Source organism: Sander lucioperca, chromosome 2, assembly GCF_008315115.2.
Source record: "Sander lucioperca isolate FBNREF2018 chromosome 2, SLUC_FBN_1.2, whole genome shotgun sequence".
Classification (NCBI taxonomy): Eukaryota; Metazoa; Chordata; class Actinopteri; order Perciformes; family Percidae; genus Sander; species Sander lucioperca.
In genome coordinates, this window is record NC_050174.1 from 23,175,675 (window position 1) to 23,196,043 (window position 20,369).

The 20,369-nt window shown below is 42.1% G+C and overlaps 1 protein-coding gene and 2 long non-coding RNA genes across 7 annotated transcripts in view; 2 read left to right on the forward strand and 1 right to left on the reverse strand.

Moving 5' to 3' along the window:
- The window catches only part of nbr1b (NBR1 autophagy cargo receptor b), a 36,770-nt gene that overhangs the window by 6,497 nt on the left and 9,904 nt on the right, over positions 1 to 20,369 (forward strand). For 4 of the 5 annotated variants that reach the window (XR_004895823.1, XR_004895822.1, XM_035995037.1 and 1 more), the window contains exons 5-16: positions 664 to 852; positions 3,707 to 3,784; positions 4,772 to 5,034; positions 6,553 to 6,678; positions 7,321 to 7,527; positions 11,091 to 11,250; positions 13,230 to 13,313; positions 14,070 to 14,255; positions 15,015 to 15,128; positions 16,333 to 16,408; positions 17,700 to 17,810; positions 18,821 to 18,997. Coding sequence is in view for 3 of the 5 variants with exons in the window: in XM_035995037.1 (XP_035850930.1) it covers positions 664 to 852; positions 3,707 to 3,784; positions 4,772 to 5,034; positions 6,553 to 6,678; positions 7,321 to 7,527; positions 11,091 to 11,250; positions 13,230 to 13,313; positions 14,070 to 14,255; positions 15,015 to 15,128; positions 16,333 to 16,408; positions 17,700 to 17,810; positions 18,821 to 18,997 (1,771 nt within the window). In the remaining 2 variants the exon portion in view is untranslated. The remainder of the gene's footprint in view (positions 1 to 663; positions 853 to 3,706; positions 3,785 to 4,771; positions 5,035 to 6,552; positions 6,679 to 7,320; positions 7,528 to 11,090; positions 11,251 to 13,229; positions 13,314 to 14,069; positions 14,256 to 15,014; positions 15,129 to 16,332; positions 16,409 to 17,699; positions 17,811 to 18,820; positions 18,998 to 20,369) is intronic. The other variant, XM_035995056.1, reaches the window with a different exon arrangement.
- On the reverse strand, positions 69 to 19,164 carry LOC118493805. Its single transcript, XR_004895825.1, has 3 exons — positions 19,154 to 19,164; positions 14,389 to 14,391; positions 69 to 252 (listed from the first exon to the last, which is right to left on the reverse strand). It is a non-coding gene; the product is annotated as an uncharacterized LOC118493805 (long non-coding RNA).
- Positions 16,415 to 17,201, forward strand: LOC116045087. The gene is made up of 3 exons (XR_004103849.1): positions 16,415 to 16,835; positions 17,102 to 17,147; positions 17,192 to 17,201. It is a non-coding gene; the product is annotated as an uncharacterized LOC116045087 (long non-coding RNA).

The window sequence follows — 20,369 nt, forward strand, 5'->3', positions numbered from 1 at the left end:
TTCACATTTCTGTACTTATCTGGGAAACAAAGAAGTCGTGTATTGTACATTTTAGCTCTGCACACGTTGCCTGTATAAAATATGACGATGGTAATGTAATGACAGCGGCAACTTTGAGACTTTACTATATGCAAGAACTACATTACACAGAGGTGAAACCAGTGTCGCCAACCTAGCGACTTTGTTGCTAGATTTAGAGACTTTTCAGACCCCCTTAGCAACTTTTTTTCACAAAAGCGACTAGCGACAAATCTGGGGACTTTCTGTAGAATAGACTCCAGTACTGTCCGGCGAACATGCAACGTATTTCAGGATTTCTATTTCTTTCTATCTGCCTTGCTGACACAACCTCTAAGCTTTGTGCAAATGATTGCGTAGTTCCGTCACACATATGCAAATGAGCATATGACATCATCTAACTGACGTTGAATGTGACACACCAGGAAAACGGACAGGAATACCCGTCTACTGGCAATGGGAAAGGAGTCTATCGGCAATTTTTCGCAGGTTTACCGGTGTTCCTCCACTGAGGCTGGTGTCTCCTCTCTAGCGAAGCATTTTTTGTTGTTATCAGAAGAGAGACACAGCTGCGTTGAGAATTTGATCTAAAATATATCCAAAAAATGGCAGCGGGTGACACTAACCCATTGACTTGTTTCCCAGAGTGCAGCGAGGCAGGGGAACCGACTACACATGAATGTGTACGAGACTCGGGGCCAGCCGGCGAGGGTCTCCACCACCAAGGCCAGCGGAACAGAGCCCAAGAGGGGCTTCAGACCCCCCCAGCACTGCCCCACTCTGGCCCAGGTGGTCAGCCGCAAAATCCAGGCTGCAGTGCCAGAACAGGGCATGGTAAGACCCCAACACACAGCGGTTCATATTGGACCATGGTACCTCAGCTGCCACTGATCACAACTAGTGGTGTAACGGACCATAGTTGATCCACGGATCAATTGCAAAGTTTAACCATAACAATAGTGTGAAGTACTCTAAATGTTTACTCTTGGTGTTACTTAAAGTAGGCTGATAAATCTCTATGGAGGGTTGCCGTGAAAAGATACAGCTAGTAGCTGGATTAAATATGGTTAAAATGTTGACAGCTAAACGGTGTAAAAGTGCGACTGTATTTCACTGTAGAGGATTCCAACAGCGGGACGTACAACTGTCTGCCGCTAAAGCTATGAGCTAACAGACACAAACTAGCACTGGTCACTGCTGTTGTCTGAAAAACAACACCGACGAGACTAAATGGTGCGTTCACTTGAAACTGGTAAACCTCGTGCATTTAAAGTTACTGTAAAATACAATTTTCTCATTTGTTTTTGTCATTTAACAGCAATCTACTGGTAAAAGACGTTATTATTGTTAAAAGTTATTGGGCCTCATTCACCAACCATTCTTACGAAGAAATGTGTTCTTAAACCCCACTTACGCACTTTTTAACGAAGAGTCTGACATTCACTAATGTTTTCTTATCTTGGATTGGTTCTTAGCTAAGAACAAAATCTATGCACACTCAAGAGCACTCTTACGCACATTTGAGTGATGACCGTTTGCTCTAAATAATTGGTTACTGCATTTTATCTAATTCTACAGTCCTTTACAGTGATAGTATTTTACTGTAATGTATTTCTGATCATTTGTTGAAAAAAAAAAAAAAATCATAGTATGCAAAGAAATACTAACACTGCAATTTACATCAGCAATTAAGCTGATTAAATCCAGCGTTATTTGGTGATTGATCAGCATATGTCTCTTATGTTTGGCAATGGATTTTTTGGTCTCAGATTTTAAGTCAAACCATTTCTTTTTTACATCTTCAATTGAGCGACGTTGTCCCGAAATCTTCTAGAAATAGAAGTAGAAGTTCTTTTTTCGTTTGGTGATCGGTGGACCACCACCGTCTGTGCGTCTTTTGGACATTCTCCAACTTTTCTTGCACACGGCCCTGAAGTGTCATGTCCTTATATGGGAATTTGCGGGGCGTTGTCTTATGCTAATTAGGAACAACTGGCAAGCGCTTTCAATTACGAAGATGTGGGATTCATCAATCCTAAGAACACAGGTGCGAACAATTTTTTAAGAACATGTCATGAATCTGACGTAGACTTTTCTTAGGAAGTTTATTAAGAACAAAGAATAATAGGAAGATATTGGTGAATGAGGCCCAATGTTATTACATTTTTCATAATCATTTAAATTCCCCCATTTTTGTGCTGATCCGCAAATGTATCCGATCCGATCTGTGACTTTAAACTGTGATCCGATCCATACCGTGAGTTTTGTGATCCGTTACACCCCTAATCAGAACTTTGGACAAACTTTGGAAATTATGCATCTCACTAATGTATCTCAGATTACTTAATATTTATTTTTTGTTGGATAGAAGATGTAAAGGTTATTATTTCTGAAAGTCGACAACTTATACAGCTGTGTGATCTGACCCAGGCTTGTGTCTCTATGACCATTATCTTTATTATTTTTCATGAGGTAGTGCTAGCTAGCTAGCTATATAGGTAGATGAAGTTCCAATTTTTAATCCTGCATACCAAAGTGTGATTGGTCAACGGTTTTTCTAGCCAGTTGAAATAGCCATCAGTTGTAGAATAAATAATCAATCAAATCCTCAGAACTGCACAGACGATTGTAAATTGCTCGTTTCAGCATTATAAAAACCAGCTGTTCATCAGGTGCACGTTCTGGAGATTTGATCATGAGCATAGTCAACGCCTCTAAATTGTCATATATGGCAAACTCAGGGCTGTCAAACTCCACTTCCCTAAGGGCCAGGAATCACATCAAGGGCCAGACATATAGAGTTTATTGTCATGCTTTTGTTTAAGAGAAAAAGTCAAATATTTTTGACTGTATTATTGTCTCAAATAGCTTCCTCACTTACAGTGTGGTCCTCATAAAGCCCCCAAAACGTTGGCCAAAAAGTTCCTTAGCCTTCATAAAAAAAAAAACAGCAAAAACGTTATAAAAAAAGCAAGAAAAAGCGACAAAAACGTAAAAAAAAACACCTTCAAACTACTTTATTTATCCCAAAAAGGGCTATTCAGTTTTTAACAGTCTACAGACCCCCCCGCAATAAAACCATTTACACACAAACAACAGACAGGAGAATGTCAGAGATAATACACAAGGGCTGGGCAATGAGTGTACACAGGTCAATAGGCCTTTTTGTGAAAAATTATTTAATTTACGCATTGAAGATAATCTTACTATAGGTAAGGTAGCCACTATGATAGCCACATAGTTAAGCTTAAGGATTTACTGTGCTTCCCACATGTACGTTTAACATTAAAACACGATGTATAAACAATATCCATTTATTTTCATCCATTCGGCCTAGTTTAATATGCAACTCAGTTGCAGACAGTATATGTAGGAGGGGGTCCCTCCTCAGTCTCTCTTTCAGCTAAAGGGTCCCTGGCCTAAAAAAACGTTGAAGACCCCTGGTATAAAAGCATTGACTTGATTTGAAAAGCCATAGTAAGTCATGCTGTTGAGGAAAACGGCATATGACCGGCCTCGGTTAGCACAGAAGACTAGTTCTTGTTCAACATCAATATTAGGGCTTGACATTGTTGGCCACCGTTGGGTTCTGACCATAATGAAAGCTGTGTGGTCATTTACATTGACAGTAATGTAATAAAGATGTTGATATGCATGCCTTATCTAATGAATATATCCTGTTGATCAGGTGATCATGAAAGATGTGAAGGGGACCAAAGAAGAAGACAAGACTCCTCCAGCCTGGTTCACCTCTTACATGGAGAAGGTAAGAACAACCCAGTGGAGGTGACAGACGCTGCAGCTCACTTCCCTTAAATTGCATCAACGTTTCCTACGCTTCCTCGCGTCTTAGTCCCTCCCACCGAGGAAGCATGGGAGAGACGTGCGAGGAAGTCATGCGAGGAGAGAGGAAACAAGGACATGTTTGTAGAGAGGGATGAGACGTCCTCTCCTCTAAAGCGTCACGTGACTTGGTCAGCTGTGTGGGCGGAGTTAGCGACGGCTTTCAGCTGCACGGCTTCCCGGAAGGCTGGAACTTCTGTTTTTGCCGCTGACAGACTCAGATTATTATTCTAAGTGTCTGACAACATTATGGAAAGGATCCCTACAGAGATAGACCTTTAAAACCTATTTAAGACCTTTCTGTTTAACCAGAAACAGCTCTGAGGTCGCTAGCGCTAAACCCCCCGGACTCCATTTGAAAAAACAATACTTTTAGCGTGTATAGAGCCAGCATATTTTCACATGTAAATCGGTAAACTATGTGTTTATTTCAAACAAAACTAAAGTTGTGATGGTTGGAAAAGTGGAAAGACGACCCAAAACGGCTTTTCATAGTTTTATTTTTTTTCTGTCGACCGTGAATGAAGTGTATTTTACGATCTAAAATTACTGATTATTTACATGGAGTCTGGTGGCTTTAGCGAGCGCTATTTCGCGGATGTTTGTATTTTAAAAAAGAGGATCTTACTCTTTAACAGAAAGGTCGACCTCCTTAGTAATCCTTTCCATAATGTCGTCAGACACTTAGAACATTAATCTGAGCCTGTCAGTGGCTGTTAGTACTTTTACTGAAGTGAAGGATCTGAATACTTCCACCACTGGAATAGAGAGACAATATTACGTTATCCAATATTTAAGACCATATCTAGCCTCATATGTCAATGTCGATATAATATTGACATATTGCCTAGCCCTACTGAGCACTCTCCTCCCATATCTCCCACTGCGCCCCCCCCCCTTCTCCCTGCAGTTTAAGGACCAGGTTGTGCGTGAGGCGGTAGAGAAGATCTGCCGGGAGTTCTCTGGACAGTGCTGCATTCACAAGCCCCTCGGAGGAGGAGGAGGAGGAGCAGGAGCAGGAGGTGGGGGAGGTAGAGGGGACGCAGTAGGAGGAGCAGAGGCCCAGCAGGTCCCTGAGGTGTCCTCCTCCACCCTGCCTGGAGCTCCATCCTCCTCCACCCCCCCCTGCTCCTCCTGCCGGGGGCAGACCACCGGAGGAGGCTACCAGTGCAGGTATGTGCCGGCGACAGCTAACTGGCTGCAGTAGGGCTGCACCATATGAGGAACACTTGGGATGTGCACTAACTTTGTTAAATATCGCGATAACAATATTACGTTGCGATAAATAAAGAGATATTAAAGTGTACTCAGGTTTGCATTTCTGCTGCTTTCAGTATTCTGCAGTGTTGTAGTCAAGACCACCTAAACAGAGACCAAGTCATCACTAAGACCAGAGTGTATGGAGACTGAGACCACACCAAACAACTGAAACATACAGTATATACACAACTAGCTAATATGTATAGCTACTATTCACTAAATCCCTTTGGGTGAGGGGTGAAGAGATTTCTGGAGAGTTTTGGTACAGAGGCAGTAGCGTTCTCGTATACAGGCGGCCGCCGTCTTGGGAGCTACTGTCTTTCTAAACTATCTTTTTAATAAAATATCTGTACTCTTACAAAGTTCTCAATGCTTCGGTTAACATTTAGGGACCCTCATTATGCTACCGTTGAAGTGTGGTGATATTTTGAACCTTTTTAGTGGTATAAAATAGTGATTTGTTTTTATTTTCCAAGTGCCCCGAATACAAGCGATGCAAGCTAATCACGCTAAAGCTAGCTGAAGCTAGATACACATTCGGTTACTACGAAAACGTGTCCCAGGGAACGCTCGACACGGTAAACATATGTTATTAACCCCCAGGTTCATTTTGCGCCGGAATTGTTCTTTAACCACTCCACTATCACTGCTCAGGAGACAGTCAATGTTTACAGTCATCAGTAAATACCACACATACTGTAGCAACATCTGCTGCAGAAAGTAATGCCTTTTTAAAATGTCTAAAAAGGTTGAAAAGTGTTTGTATATGTATAATGTATATGTTATAATAATATATAACATATACTATATTGATATCTTCATTTTGCAGCGTTTAATAGAAGAAATAGCCGCGGTTTAATACAAGCATGTTTCTGTCTCTTTGTACGTGCACACGATGCTCTTCTGTTTCTCTTAAAGAGTTAGTGTTTCCTCCTACACAGTCCGTAGGCATTACACGATATAGTGTTTTTTACCTTGTCATAAAGACATTATGAATTCACAAAAATACATACAGCAAGTTATTTTAACTAAGCGTGCTGATATGATAAAATTGACTAGAAAAACAGAAGAGTTTTCAGTGCGCTACAATGGCCTAAGCTAATTTGCAATGCCAGTCCCAAGATGGGCCTTTAAAATACATAAAAGACAGAACACAAACTCAACAGAGATAGATATACATACATTAGACGCATGGCTCAACAAGAAAATACAGACTAGTACAGAATGAAAAGAAAGGGCAGAGAGGAGAGCCATTCTTTCCTTAAAATCTGAAACTTAAAAATGGGATTGGGTTTCTGTTCCAGCTGCTTTGCTTTCTCTTTCCATGTGTTTCAGCCTCATAGAAATATGTTGACTTGCACAGAAACAACCAGTCCTCAGCTTGTCTCTCCCTTTCTTTTCCATTGTGTCTCTGTCTGTGTGCGTGTGCAGTGTGTGTACGTCCTGTACTCTGTGCGAGCCCTGCAGTTTCTCCCATGATCCCAGTCACAACCTGGTGAGAGCCCGGACTCCTCTGTCCATCCCCGAGCACGGCTCCCCAGCCCCGGACCACAGCAGGTAGGACTCCGCAGGCTTGTTACCAGCAGTGGAAGAAGTATTCGATCCAGCGCAGACATCAAGGGCCAGACACGTATAGTTTGACATGCTTTTATTTCATCGAAAAAGTCAAATATCATTGACTGTATTATTGCACGTCATATAGTCTTCTCACTTAAACTTGGTCGACATAAAGCCCTGAAAAAGTCAGCAAAGAAGTTCCAAAGCCATCATAGAATTTAGGAAATCAAGCAAAACGATTACATTTTTAAAAGCAGGCTACCACACAGCTGAGTCACAACAACCGGTTTCACAGCATGAATATGCAAACTCTCCGGTACTGTGGGAATTTCTGAGTCTCAAAATCGGCAAATCTGCCAAAATTCTGCTTTGAGCGTCACGTAAAACACAGTTCCCCATCTTTTTGGTTTGGCGCACAACTAAGGAGGGCCAAAATGTATTGTGAACCTCAGTTGATTTGCCGGCCGGATCAGGGGATGCGAGGGGCCGGATTTGGCCCGTGGGCCTTGAGTTTAACACGTATAGTAGGGGGTCCCTACTCTGTATCTCTTTCATAAGGGGTCCCTGCCCTAAAAAAAACATTACAGACCCGTGTTAAAGGAATCATTGTTCTAATGGCTCAAACCGCGGTGTCCCTTTCAGATTTTACAGGCGAGGTGACCGCAGTTTCCGAAAGGCGGAGAAGCAGCGGCTGAAAGCGGAGAAGCGCCTGCTGAAGGCCGAGGTCAAAGAGATCCGGAAACAGCTGAGAATGGAGAGGCGGGGCATCCAGTGGAGCTCCTCCCACCAAGATGGAAGCTCCTCCCCTGTCCTCCTGCAGCCGCGAGCCACCCAGCACAGCAGCCCCGAGTAGGTCCCTAAACACCAACACTCACACGCTCCCAACTAGATTGGTTGGAGTACACCCTGGAGACTAAAGTAAATGAGGAGAATGATTCAATAAAAGGCCAGTGTATTTTGGGCCCTATTTTAAAGCGCAACTCTCGCCAAAATGCAACCTAGGGTCTTTTTGTGAATGTACCCGAGTCAAACTTCAGTTTAAAAGCATATTTAGGAAGGAATCACCACTTTTAAGATTTACTGTATTTCCGTTTTTCGGTCAAATGGCCTTTTGAATGGGAGTGCAAGGGGCACTTTTATGCTAGCCTCAAAATAGCTATTTTTAAAACACTAAGAAGGCTCGACACAACATGAAACTTTGCTGGAAGTATCACCAGGGTCTCTACACCTTAACGAAAGCATTGAGAACATTGTTTGTGTACCCAGTTTACTAAAAAGAAAGGTTTTGAGCAACTCACTGTAGCTGTTGTTCTTCAACAAAATAAGACAATCAGCTATAGTGTGATATGGGAGACAAGTGCTGCTCTCATGTGAATGCACAGAGCAGGGGTGTTAAAAGAGCAGCTTCGGTTACACTGAGTAGTTGGCGAATTGTGGCGTTAGCTTCACAGCAGCAAACAGCGAAACTAACAGCGGAGCTAACGGCAGAGCTAACGGCGGAGCTAAAAGTGGAGCTAACAGCGGAGCAAACAGCGGAGCAAACAGCGAAGCTAACGGCGGAGCTAACAGCTAACAGCGAAGCTAAAAGCGGAGCTAACAGCGGAGCAAACAGCTAACAGCGAAGCTAACGGCGGAGCTAACAGCTAACAGCGGAGCAAACAGCGGAGCAAACAGCGAAGCAAATGGGCCTGGAAGCCATTTGTGGTCGAGGCAAGAAGGGATACAGCTACAGTACATCCGTGTTTGGTTGTATATGGAAGGGACTAGTTTGCTTCGTGTGGACCAGAGTGATAGAGAAAGACATAGCTCTGGTCTGGACTCACTGGACCGATTTGACATGTAGGCGGAACTTGGGAGCTTCAGAGCTAAGGCGGGGCTACAGATTAGGTGTCTCTAAGAAATGCGTATGTAACAGTAGTTCCACATTACATTAAAAAATTTGCACGCAAGTTTTATTTATTTTTATACCGTGTATTCTCCGTGTAAATTCATGTACCGAACCGAGACGCCCGTACCGTTTCGGTTCAATACGAATACATGTACGTTCCACCCCTAGAGGAGAGTAAAGATGGAAGCTCCTAAAGCTTAGTTCCATATAAATGCACGGATAATTTGTTGTTTTGTCGTTAGTGAAAAACAATATTGACCTTGTAGTTGAAAAAGGAGCCTCATATAAGAATGACATTTCCTCCTATGGAGTCCGTTCATTCGCATTTGGAGATCGCCTGATTTTGACTGGGAAAATGGCGGATAGCGTAAACAACAGCTACAGTGAGTTGCTCAAAACCTTTCTTTTTAGTAAACTCTGTGTACACAAACAATGTTGTCAATGCTTTCGTTAAGGTGTAGAGTCCCTGGTGATACTTCAAGTAAAGTTTCATGTTGTGTCGAGCCTTCTTAGTGTTTTAAAAATAGCTATTTTGAGGCTAGCATAAAAGTGCCCCTAGCACTCCCATTCAAAAGGCCATTTGACCGAAAAATGAAAATACGGTAAATCTTAAAAGTGGCGAGATAGCAAGATAGCAATAAGCCCAGAATGCACCTGAACACACCTCACTGTAAGACCAGCACGCCCATGGGTGCACAGATGGGCGCAGCTGCATTTGCTATTTAAACGACGCAGGCGCTGGACGGGAAACTGACAACTGCGTCGGTCTTAAACTAGCAAAGACACTTGCGTCGGGCTTTGCGTTGCAAGATAGGGCCCTTTGTATTAGTGGAAGATTATGGAGTAGCTCAGGAAATGTGAAACAAATATGAATTTTAATAAAAATACAGTATATCTTTGTTTTGAATCAGCAATAAGTGTGTGAAAGCAAGTGAGCAAGCACGCACAGAAGTAGAAACTGTACAGAATATGGATAATGGTTAAAATAGAAATGTTTAAAGCTTAATGAAATGGATAAACATCAAAAGTAGTTATCTTAAACTATTGGATAAATAGCTCAACATAATGGATAAATAGTTTCAATAACTAGCTAAAAGTAATATGGATAAATGGGTGAAATACATAGTGGTGGGGTACTCGAGTTGACAACCAGCTTAAGAGCTTAACACCACACTGCGAAAACACTCTGTTACAAGTGAAAGTCCTGCGTTGAAAATGTTACCTAAGTAATATTATGTAAGTATCATCAGGAAAATGTAGTATTAAAGTATTGAAAGTAAAAATACTCAATGCACAACTCTCCGCCCATTGTAGAAAGTGTAAAGGATCCAAACAGTTGTGTGTTTAATGGTCTAATCATTTCAGCTGGACTTGTAGGCCGTTATATTGTTGGCTAGTTTCATTTATGATAAAACATCAGATTTTATAAACTACATGTGTTTTGTGTGCAGACATCTTCATGTGTAAAGTAACTAGTAACTAAAGCTGTCAGATGAAAGTAGTGGAGTAAAAAGTACAATAATTCTTTCTGAAATGTAGCGGAGTAGAAGTAGAAAGTGGCATTAAAATAAAGAAAAGACTCAAGTAAAGTACAAGTACCTCAACATTTGGACTTAGGTACATTACTGGAGTAAATGTACTTAGTTACATTCCATCACTGTTGACAACTGACAAAAAAGATTGGGAACCAGTGTTAAGTTTCACACATAGATTCATTTAAATCTGCTGAAATGTGCAACAAACGATCAACCCTGGTCTGAACTTTGGTAAACACATCTTTAAAGGAACACGGCGACTTATTGTGACTTTAGCTTATTCACCGTATCCCCCAGAGTTAGATAAGTCCATACATACCCTTCTCGCTAGCCTGGTTAGCACAAGTGATAAAATAACGCCAATATTTTCCTATTTACATGTTGTGATTTGTATAGTCAAAGTGTGTACAAAATAACAAGGTCACATGAGACATAGCCGTCTTCTAACCGTATACAAACTGGGAACTATATTCTCAGAAGGCGAAGCACTGCTACTTGGGCTGAGTGATTAGCACAACACCTGAAAAGCACCGTAGTTACTCTCTGCTCCTCACCACGGCGCTTCTCAGGTGCTACGAGCAAATCCCTCCGCCCAAGTAGCAGAAGTAGCCGTGCTTCGCCTTCTGAGAATATAGTTCCCAGTTTGTTTACGGTTAGAAGACGGCTGTGTCTCATGTGACCTTGTTATTTGTACACGCTGTGACTATACAAATCACAACATGTAAATAGGAAAATGTTGGCGTTATTTTGTCCCTTATTGGGAGCAGTAGGCTAGATGGAGCCGGTTACCTCCAGGATCTGTGCTAAACGAGGCTAGCGGTGGGCACGTCAGACAGAGTTACAACACGCACAGAGATGAGAAGGGTATGTATGGACTTATCTAACTCTGGGGGTTACTGTGAATAAGCTAAAGTCCCAATAAGTCGGCGTGTTCCTTTAAGAACAACTGGAGATGGATGCAGAGCAAAATGGCTGTATTTCTTGCCCAGGCGTCCAAAGCGTCCCTGTCCCCTGGTGGTTCCAGCCATGACGGCCGCATTTCTGGACGAGAACCTTCCTGATGGAACCCGACTGCGTCCCGGGACCAAGTTTATCAAGTACTGGAAGATGAGGAACACTGGAACAATCTGCTGGAGTGCTGATACTAAGGTAAAGAACTCAGCTGTTGTCCACTCCGCCCCTTCTCTCATTGCGTCATCCATCTATAAATCAAGGCATCTCTGTGAGTGTGTCCCCACGCGTGCGCAGTACAGCAGCGGAGGCAGGGAGTTGCTACATCGCTACAAGGCTCATTGATTGCGGTTCCCCGGCTACCGGTGTCATGCCAAAAACTAATCACCCAAAAACGGATTGCTGTCTTACCTACATGCACAAATGGGGAACACAAACACGTGTTAGATAAATGCCCAGGCCATCAGCCTCTCCAGCACGTTGTTTTGTCGCCAGCGGTGCGTGCTACAGCGATCGTTTCGGCGTCTCCGAGAGCTGTGTCAAGTCACGATGTGGAAGGCCACGGCACAGCCGGATACTTTTAAAAACAAATTTCAAAATAAAATACCCAGGTGTATAGTGATTTTGGCTGTCACACAGACACACACACACACACACACACACACACACACACACACACACACACACATACGTTTGTTTCACTATCTTTGTGGGAACCGTCATTGACATATTGCATTCCCTAGCCCCTTACCCTAGCCCCTCACCCTAACCATAACCTAATTCTAACCCTAATCCTAAAACCAAGTCTTAACCCTCAAACAGCCCTTTAACCTTGTGGGGTCCAGCATTTTGGCCCCACAAGGCTGTGCAGACCCCACAAGTATACTGCATTCCCCGGTTTTTGAACCCCACGAATATAGTAAAACAAGCACACACACACACACACACACACACACACACACACACACACACACACACACACACACACAGGGGAGAGAGCTGTCCTGTAGAGTGTAGCAGTGACCAGTGCGGAGAAATGCGCGTCTGGTATGAACAGCCTGGCTCGTGATCGGGCACGTGATCGGACACAAATCTACGCTTCACGGCGCTTCGCCGGCGGTGGCTCTCCAGCACGTTGTTTTGCTACCGGCGGTTGTGCACGTTTCTCCGGCCGTTTAGGGGTCACGTTGACTCTCTACACTGCCCTAACCCTAACCCTTACCCTAACCCTGATTGAACCGCACTGCAACATGTGGGTTTGAGTTTAAAAAACACATATTCACTACTAGGCGCTTTACCTATGCCGTACGGTAAAACCGCCTGTGGACACAGATTACAAGTTCTGCTGCAAATGTTTAGTTAAAGTAAAAGGAGAGGCATTATCAGCACAGTTGAGGCTACTTCAAGGTGGTCATTCTTTCAACTGTATTAAAGGCATAATGCTGGATAGTTTCAGAAAAAAAATATGCATCATATTTTATATGTGATATTTTGTGAGTAGAATCTGAATCTGCAACATTCTGTCAGGTTCAGGTTACTTTATTGGTACCCGTAGGTAAACTAGGTTTACAGTCTAAGAGGCAGGACATCCTTAAAACTTTGTAGACCACCACATAACATGCAACACACAAAACATGAAAACATATTAAACAGACAGTAGAACATGGATAAAAAAACAGTACATGACCACATTGACTTGTGCAGTTATATGCAGAAATTGTACAGCTAGTACATGACCAAAGTGCTTGTGCGTTGTGTGCAAGTCATTCTACAGTTTGTTTAACAGAGTAATTGCCACTGGGACAAAACTGTCAAGAAAATGTAGTAGTACAATGTTTTCCTCTGAATTACACAGTACACAGTAAGTCAAGACTATGCAGGTAGTTGCATATTAAGTGCTTTGGGGTCCCTCTTTAATTATTAAGTTATTTCGGGGTACAATGGTTCTGGAGAATGCTACAAGCAGCAATACAGGAGGCCAAGCAATCGGCCCGTTCTAAACAGGTATGTTTTGAAGGAACACTGCACTAGTTTAAAGGACAGTTCCGGTGCAAAATGAACCTAGGGGTTAATAACATATGTGTACCGCGTCGAACGTTCTCTGGGACATGTTTTCATGCAGTGTTAATACAGTTGATAAGTGAGCGTGATGTTTTGCCTTGTTTTGCTCCCTGCAGCTGAAGTTCATGTGGGGGAACCTGGCGGTGGGTTCAGGGGACCGTTGGAGGGAAGTGTCTGTTCCCTTCCTGCAGCCAGGACAGGTGAGAGGGCAGTTTACGTTTTCACTTAGCTTCGGAAAAGTACCCTGAACTTGTCAGCTAGTTCATCCTTCTTGTTTTCTCTTCTGACTAGGGATGTTCTTTATTAACCGTTTAACTGACAATGAGGATTCTGACCGATTAATGCTAAAAGATAAACCGTTAAAAAACAATATTATTAAAACCAAAATAAAAAAGTAATTAAAAAAGATTTGCTGGGATCCTAGGGAGAACTGTTTTGGTGTTGAGAGAAAAGACTCACTTGCTGCACTTTAAGTTAAATGTATTAAGCTTAAGACATATTTTAGTTACTTTGTTTACTTAGTTATTTTTGTAAACAAAAAAAAAACAGGAGTGCAGCTCCATTATCTGAGCAAGTATTGGATGGGGACTTGGATGGTGTCTGCAGACACATGTTCCACCAAAACAAGTTCCTTCCCAAGGTTATTTTGCAGAGGCACCTGTATTGCATCCGGCGCTTATCGCCACCCATGGCGATCGTGATTGGTTTAAAGAAATGCCAATAAACCAGAGCACGTTTTTCTCCCATCCGGGAATGCTGTGTGGACTAACCAGACCTTCTTTTGCAGCGCTGTGGAGGAAGGTCTGGCAATGCGAGACTAATAATCGGTTAGTGAGCGTCAGGTTTCGGTCAGGAAAAAAAAATAATAATCTAAATTAGCATCCCTCCTTTGTACCACTGAATCACATGGATGTGGTGTATTGTAGTTCACTGCTTTGTTCTCTGTGTGTGTCCAGGTTGGTATAGTGAGCGTAGCGCTGTGTGCTCCCACTGTGGACGGCTCCTACACCTCCCACTGGCGCCTGGCCCACGCCGGAGAGCAGTTTGGACCCAGGGTCTGGTGCAGCATCGTGGTTGATCCTCTGGCCCCAGCGCCCATGATGGCTGATGGGATACTGGTGTCACCCTGTGTCACACCGCAGGTAGAACCAATGGGTGGATGGTTGGAAACAGAAATATCATGATTGTAGCAGCCAAAAGTAGCAGTTTTTGTTTCTATTTAAAGAACAATAGTTATTATTTTAAGACTTCCCATATTTTGGTTGTAGTTCGGACCCACTGATTTTGATTGACAGCTAGGCTACTGATTGGCAAATCGGCCGCACCATAGTAATTATGGGTGTGTTATAATTTATAAAGGGAAGTTGGAAACCCGAGTGCAAAGTTTTTGGAGTTCTAGCTTTAGTCGAGACCAAACAGTTTATTTTAACCATCTAATCATCTTGTTTCATCTTATTTGATATTATTCCAGAGACCGTCAGTAATATTTATTTTCCCTGATTCACACACATACTACATTAGCTTACAACGTTTTGGTAGGATCATAAAGATTTATTTCTATAGGTGGGATATTTTAATTTAATTGTTATTTTCAAACAACAAACGCATGTTGCCTGGACAACAAAGGCACAAAGGTGCCTTAAAACCACCCTTCTATTGCCGGGGCAGTGGCTATCATTTTGAAACAGAATAGCCACTTCAATGAAGGAACATAGACAGTGTGAAAAAAATGAATGAATGAATGTGTGGATATGAATAAATAAACAGAAATACACCCTATAAATACACACACACACACACACACACACACACACACACACACACACACAGATGTGCTGTAGATATTGTCACTCCCATATTGTGTACAATATGGGAGTGAAAATATGTGACTTTGTCTGCAGGGTAAGAACCCAGTGGCAAAGGATGGGAAAGCCTGCGCAGCGAGGGAGCAGCCATTAATGTCAGTGGACCAAGAAGAGTACTACATCCCCTCTGTGGATCTGCTTACTGCACAGGTAACATCATCTGGCGTCAGCACACTGCCGTTGACTCTGCACTGAGCCTGACTACAAGGGAAGATGATCACACAGCAGCATGTGACAATGAAATGCAGTGTTCATTAGGTTTCTGAAATGAATTCCTTAAAATTCTTCAACCTCATAACCACAGACACACAATAACATTATTGTCTAATATTTAAACACACACACACAAACTGTATTCCTTAATCGTCACTTACACACAGTACAATGTAGTGAAAATCTGTTACTGCTTTTAACCCATCCTTAGTTGGGGTTCAGTGTCTTGCCACATTCTACCATTCTACCGCCGAGCCACAAGCCACCACACACACACACACACACACACACACACACACACACACACACACACACACACACACACACACACACACACACACACACACACACACACACAGATCCTTAATTACAAGTAGCAATAGCAGTGTAGAAATACTCCTTTGCAAGTTTAAGTCCTCCATTCCAAATGTTACTCAGGTAAAAGTACTCATAATGCAGAATGGCCCATTTTAGAACAATATATATTATTGGATTATAATTATTGACGCATTAAGGATCACTTTAATGTTGCAGCTGGAAAAGATGGAGCTAATTTTAACTACCTAACGTACAGATTAGGTAGATTCATCTATAATTAATTTTTTGAGTAGATTTTGCTAGACTATAGCAGCACTTTCTACAGTCAAAAAACATTATAAAATTGTAGATATTACAGAAAATACGGAAAAAGCATAATATGTCACCTTTAAGCTTTGTTAAACATAAAACAACATAAAGCATAATTTTATTATAAGATGTACTTTAACACTTGGCAAGTGGCAAATACAGCATCAGCGGTACGCTAACATGCAAATTAACGGAACATTTTGAGTTTTTTGTATCAAAATCCCTCTTCAGTTTTCAGACGTCTTCAAATGTCTTTTTTTGTCTATTCAACATTTCAAATCCCAAATATGTATGTATATGATAAAATAAAAACAGAAAAGCAGTAAATCCTCACATTGATTTACAGGTGTAATCCAGTTATTCAGTGTGCACTTTGGTAAAGACACGGATGAAAAACAGATTGGTCAAAAGCTGAGATATCCTGACTTTTAATCCCTAAACACTACCTCCTACATTTCCCATAATGCAGCTCAAAAGCATTTAAATTAGCTATCTGTTGTTGCTGATCTCTCAGGATCTTCTGTCTTTTGAGCTGTTGGACATCAACATCGTCCAAGAGTTGGAGAGTGTCCCAAACAACACCCCTGCTGGTAAGAAGTGTTCTCGTTGTTTCCATATGATATTATTGTAGCAGAGTTAAAAACAGAAGCAACAATAAAATGCTCAACTGACGCATGTTGGTTTTTTTTGGTCGCAGCTCCTATTAGGGGTGTCACAATTTTAAAATCAATCGAAATGAGCTTTTGATCTCGAAATCAAAGCACGATCGGCGATTCGCCCAGTATTTTTTCTTTCTCCACCCCCGCCTATTTGCGCATGTCCAAAGAAAAAAACAAACACAGCATAGCTTACAGGCTGGTAGCATGCAGCCAAAGACACAGAGTAACATTAGCTTATCGGCTGGTAGCATGCAGCTAAAGACACATGGTAACGTTAGCTTACTAGCATGTAGCATGCAGCTAAAGACAAAGGGTAACGTTAGCTTACCGGCTGGTAGCATGCAGCTAAAGACACAGGGTGACATTAGTTTACTGGCTGGTAGCATACAGCCAAAGACACGGTAACATTAGCTTACCGGCTGGTAGCATGCAGCTAAAGACACATGGTAACGTTAGCTTATCAGCAGGTAGCATGCAGCTAAAGACACAGGGTAACGTTAGCTAACCGGCTGGTAGCATGCAGCTAAAGACACAGGGTGATGTTAGCTAACTGGCTGGTAGCATGCAGCTAAAGACACAGGGTACGTTAGCTTTCCGGCTAGTACTATGCAGCTAAAGACACAGGATAACGTTAGCTTAGCAGCTGGTAGCATGCAGCTAAAGACACAGGGTAACATTAGCTTACTGGCTGGTAGCATGCAGCTAAAGACACAGGGTAATGTTAGCTTACCGGCTTGTAGCCTGCAGCTTAAGACACAGGGTAACGTAAGCTTACCAGTAGCATGCAGCTAAAGACACAGGGTAACGTTAGCTTACCAGTAGCCAGCAGCTTGACTTTCCCAGACACCATGGCAGCTGTCGGAGATGACGGAGAAACAACAGAACTGGAAAACCTTCCTGCTTCTCTGAAGTCACCGTGTGGCAATATTTTGCCTTCCCCGTGAGAGAGTTATGGAAACAAAAAAGTATTTGTAAAGTACCCTTTTGCCATTTCGTGACTCTTATTGTGGCATCGCCGTCCCTGCTGAAAAAGAAATGTTTAAATTGAGAACTGAATCAAATCGTGATCTTAAAATCGAAAGTCAACTCAAACAAACTAATTTGGAGAACTGTGACATCCCTAGCTCCTATTGACATTACAAATCATTAAACCTGTATCAGTGTATGGACATGACTGATAAACTGACCTGAGTTCAGTCTCTGACGTTATTTCCTCATCCAGACATGACTCCATGCATGTCCCCTCTGCCTCAACATGGACCCCTGCAGGACAAGAGCAGTCCCTCTTTGGGTCTGATCCAGGAAGAGACTGAAGTCATCAATAGCATCATGGGTAAAGCAGCTTTCTCTTCATATTTGTTTAAGGTTCTTAAGGTTTTAAGGTTCCAAAATGGAGCCTGTGAACAGGAACTGTCCGTATAAATATGAAAGTCAGTATTTATTAAATATACTGTACGTACTTAACTTAATGCAAAGAACAATGATAAATGTCAGCTGCTCGACAAGCTCGTCCACGAACAGACTTATTTATTTACATATATGGTCAACACTTCCCTATGAAAGTCCAGAACCCTTAAAGTAGGGTTAGTTGTAGGACTTTCTGTCCTCAAGACAGAAACATGCTTTATTTTGATATAAGACATCTGATTTACTGTATAGGAATGAATGGTACTGGCACATAACACTTAATTGTTAAAGCACAGAGTACCAATGTATGTCATCTCATCATCTCTGATACGGAGCCCCAGGTGTTCAGTGATGCAGAGAAACCAGGAGAAATGAAGGCATTATAATAGAATAGAATAGAATACACTTTATTGTCCCTGAGGGGCAATTTGTCTTGAGCATTGTGCTACAATCTGTTGCTTTACAACCCGAAAATGACATAAAGGAAGGACACATATGACTGTACAGACAATACGAAATCTTAAAAAGTGCCTAATAATTATATAGATAGTGGTTGGGATAAACAATAACTTAAGTGTGCTTGTTTTACATCTCGGCACACGGAATCTTCTCCCTGATGGCAGAAGTTCACATTCAGGAAAGAGAGGGGGTTGAGAGTCTGCAGTGATTTTTTTTTTCCCACTTGTTTTCATTAGGGCATGATTACACTCTGAAATAAATAGTGTACTTGTTTTCCAAATGCAAGCTGAAATGCACCTCTTCGTAATCTATCAATTATGATTCCATGTTTGACAGTGGAGTCTGTATTAAGCAATCAGTTCACGAGGTCCGCAGTGGTTTCTAAATGAACACACAGAAACATAATGATAACTGAGCTCCCTGCTCTGTTTAACAGACATTTAACATGACATCTGTCCACCTGTTACTGGTCCTCAGATGTCCCTCATGGGGCGGGATCGGGAGCAGAGGGGGGCGGAGTCCCAGCTCAGGAGGAAGGAGAAGATGACATCAGCGGGACTCAGTTTGTTTGTGAGACTGTAATTCGCTCACTGACCCTGGAGGAGCCGCTAGACCACACCCCTCTGAGAGGGCCCCGCCCCGGGAAAGGGACAGGTCAGTCAGCAGAGGTTACAGGTCTGAAAGCCTCAAATCTGATCCCAGGCTTTGATTGCTTGAAAAAGTAAGAGCAGAGAAACATAAAAGTGAAGAAATCCATCTGGCATTGTGGCAAGAAATATTTTTTCCTCCAAACATTGACAGTTTTGGAACGTGAAACAGTCCTGATAGAAGCTGTACAGTCAGTCACTCAGCAGCTCATGATATCTGTTATGAAAAAATATGTGGAAAATATGAACTCACTGGTTGGAAGGCAATCTTCTTACGCTCTCACACAGAATATGCCTTTAGCCAATCACTGCAAGAAAGTGTGTTTTAATACACATTAATGTGAGTATTCTGATTCTGAGTATCTGATGTGCTGCCTTGTCCTGCATTGTAGACTTTTAGTTTGAATACTTTTGAAGAAAGATTTAAAAAAAAATTTTGAGCTTTCTAAATGCTTGTTAATCAAGCACAGTTTAATGGAATTACAGTCTACCCATTCACATATCGTGGATTATTATTGACGGGCTGATACTGATATATGCTCACTGGCAGGGACATGGGAGGGAATATTTTTGGTATTTTGATCTTTCTTTTATTGTGTTTTGATATATGTGGCATAAGTTGCTTTTTTTTATTCCTTTCATATAACCAGTCTATAACAAATGTATGACTTTGCACTTTGTTAAACTGAAAATTACATAAAAAGATTTTGATTTAAAAAAAAATGTTTACAGTAGTGAGTAGGGTTGGGCATCGAGAACCGGTTCCTACCTGCAATCGTTCCTTAATTGGAAACGTTTGGAAAATTTGAATCCGTTATGGAATTTTTGGTTTTTCGTAGCTGCCGCCGTACTTCCAGGCGCTTGTTGTGTTGCAGCCAGGGAGCACAGTAAGCAGGCTTTATTTGACTTTGAAAAGCCTGGTAAAACTGTAAACCCTCATTAAATCTGAGGGGTCATCCACATGGAAATGCTTTTTGGTGCAAACGCACATGTCTGAAGACGCACTTTTTTGAAACCTGGTCCCAGGTTGAAAAAATTCGAAAACGCCGCCCTTGCGACTTCGTTTGGACGGCATACTTGCGTATCGATGATGTCATCGCCACACCCCTCGACCTCCAGCCTTCGACCTCTTATCCCGCGACGACGTCTCATAACAACAAATATGGCGGACTACATGCTTGTGTTCCTGCTGGAGAAGATATTGAGCCTATTAGGGTTACCAGGGCAAAATATACTGTTTATATACAGCGCGCAAGCTTTATGCGCATGCTCCGCCTCTTCTCTGTTTTTTGGTGAATTTCTGTAGCAGAAACAGCGGCACCTATAGGCCTGAAATATGAAGTAGCGTGTTGAGTCATTTAGAAATGGATCCGTTCGGA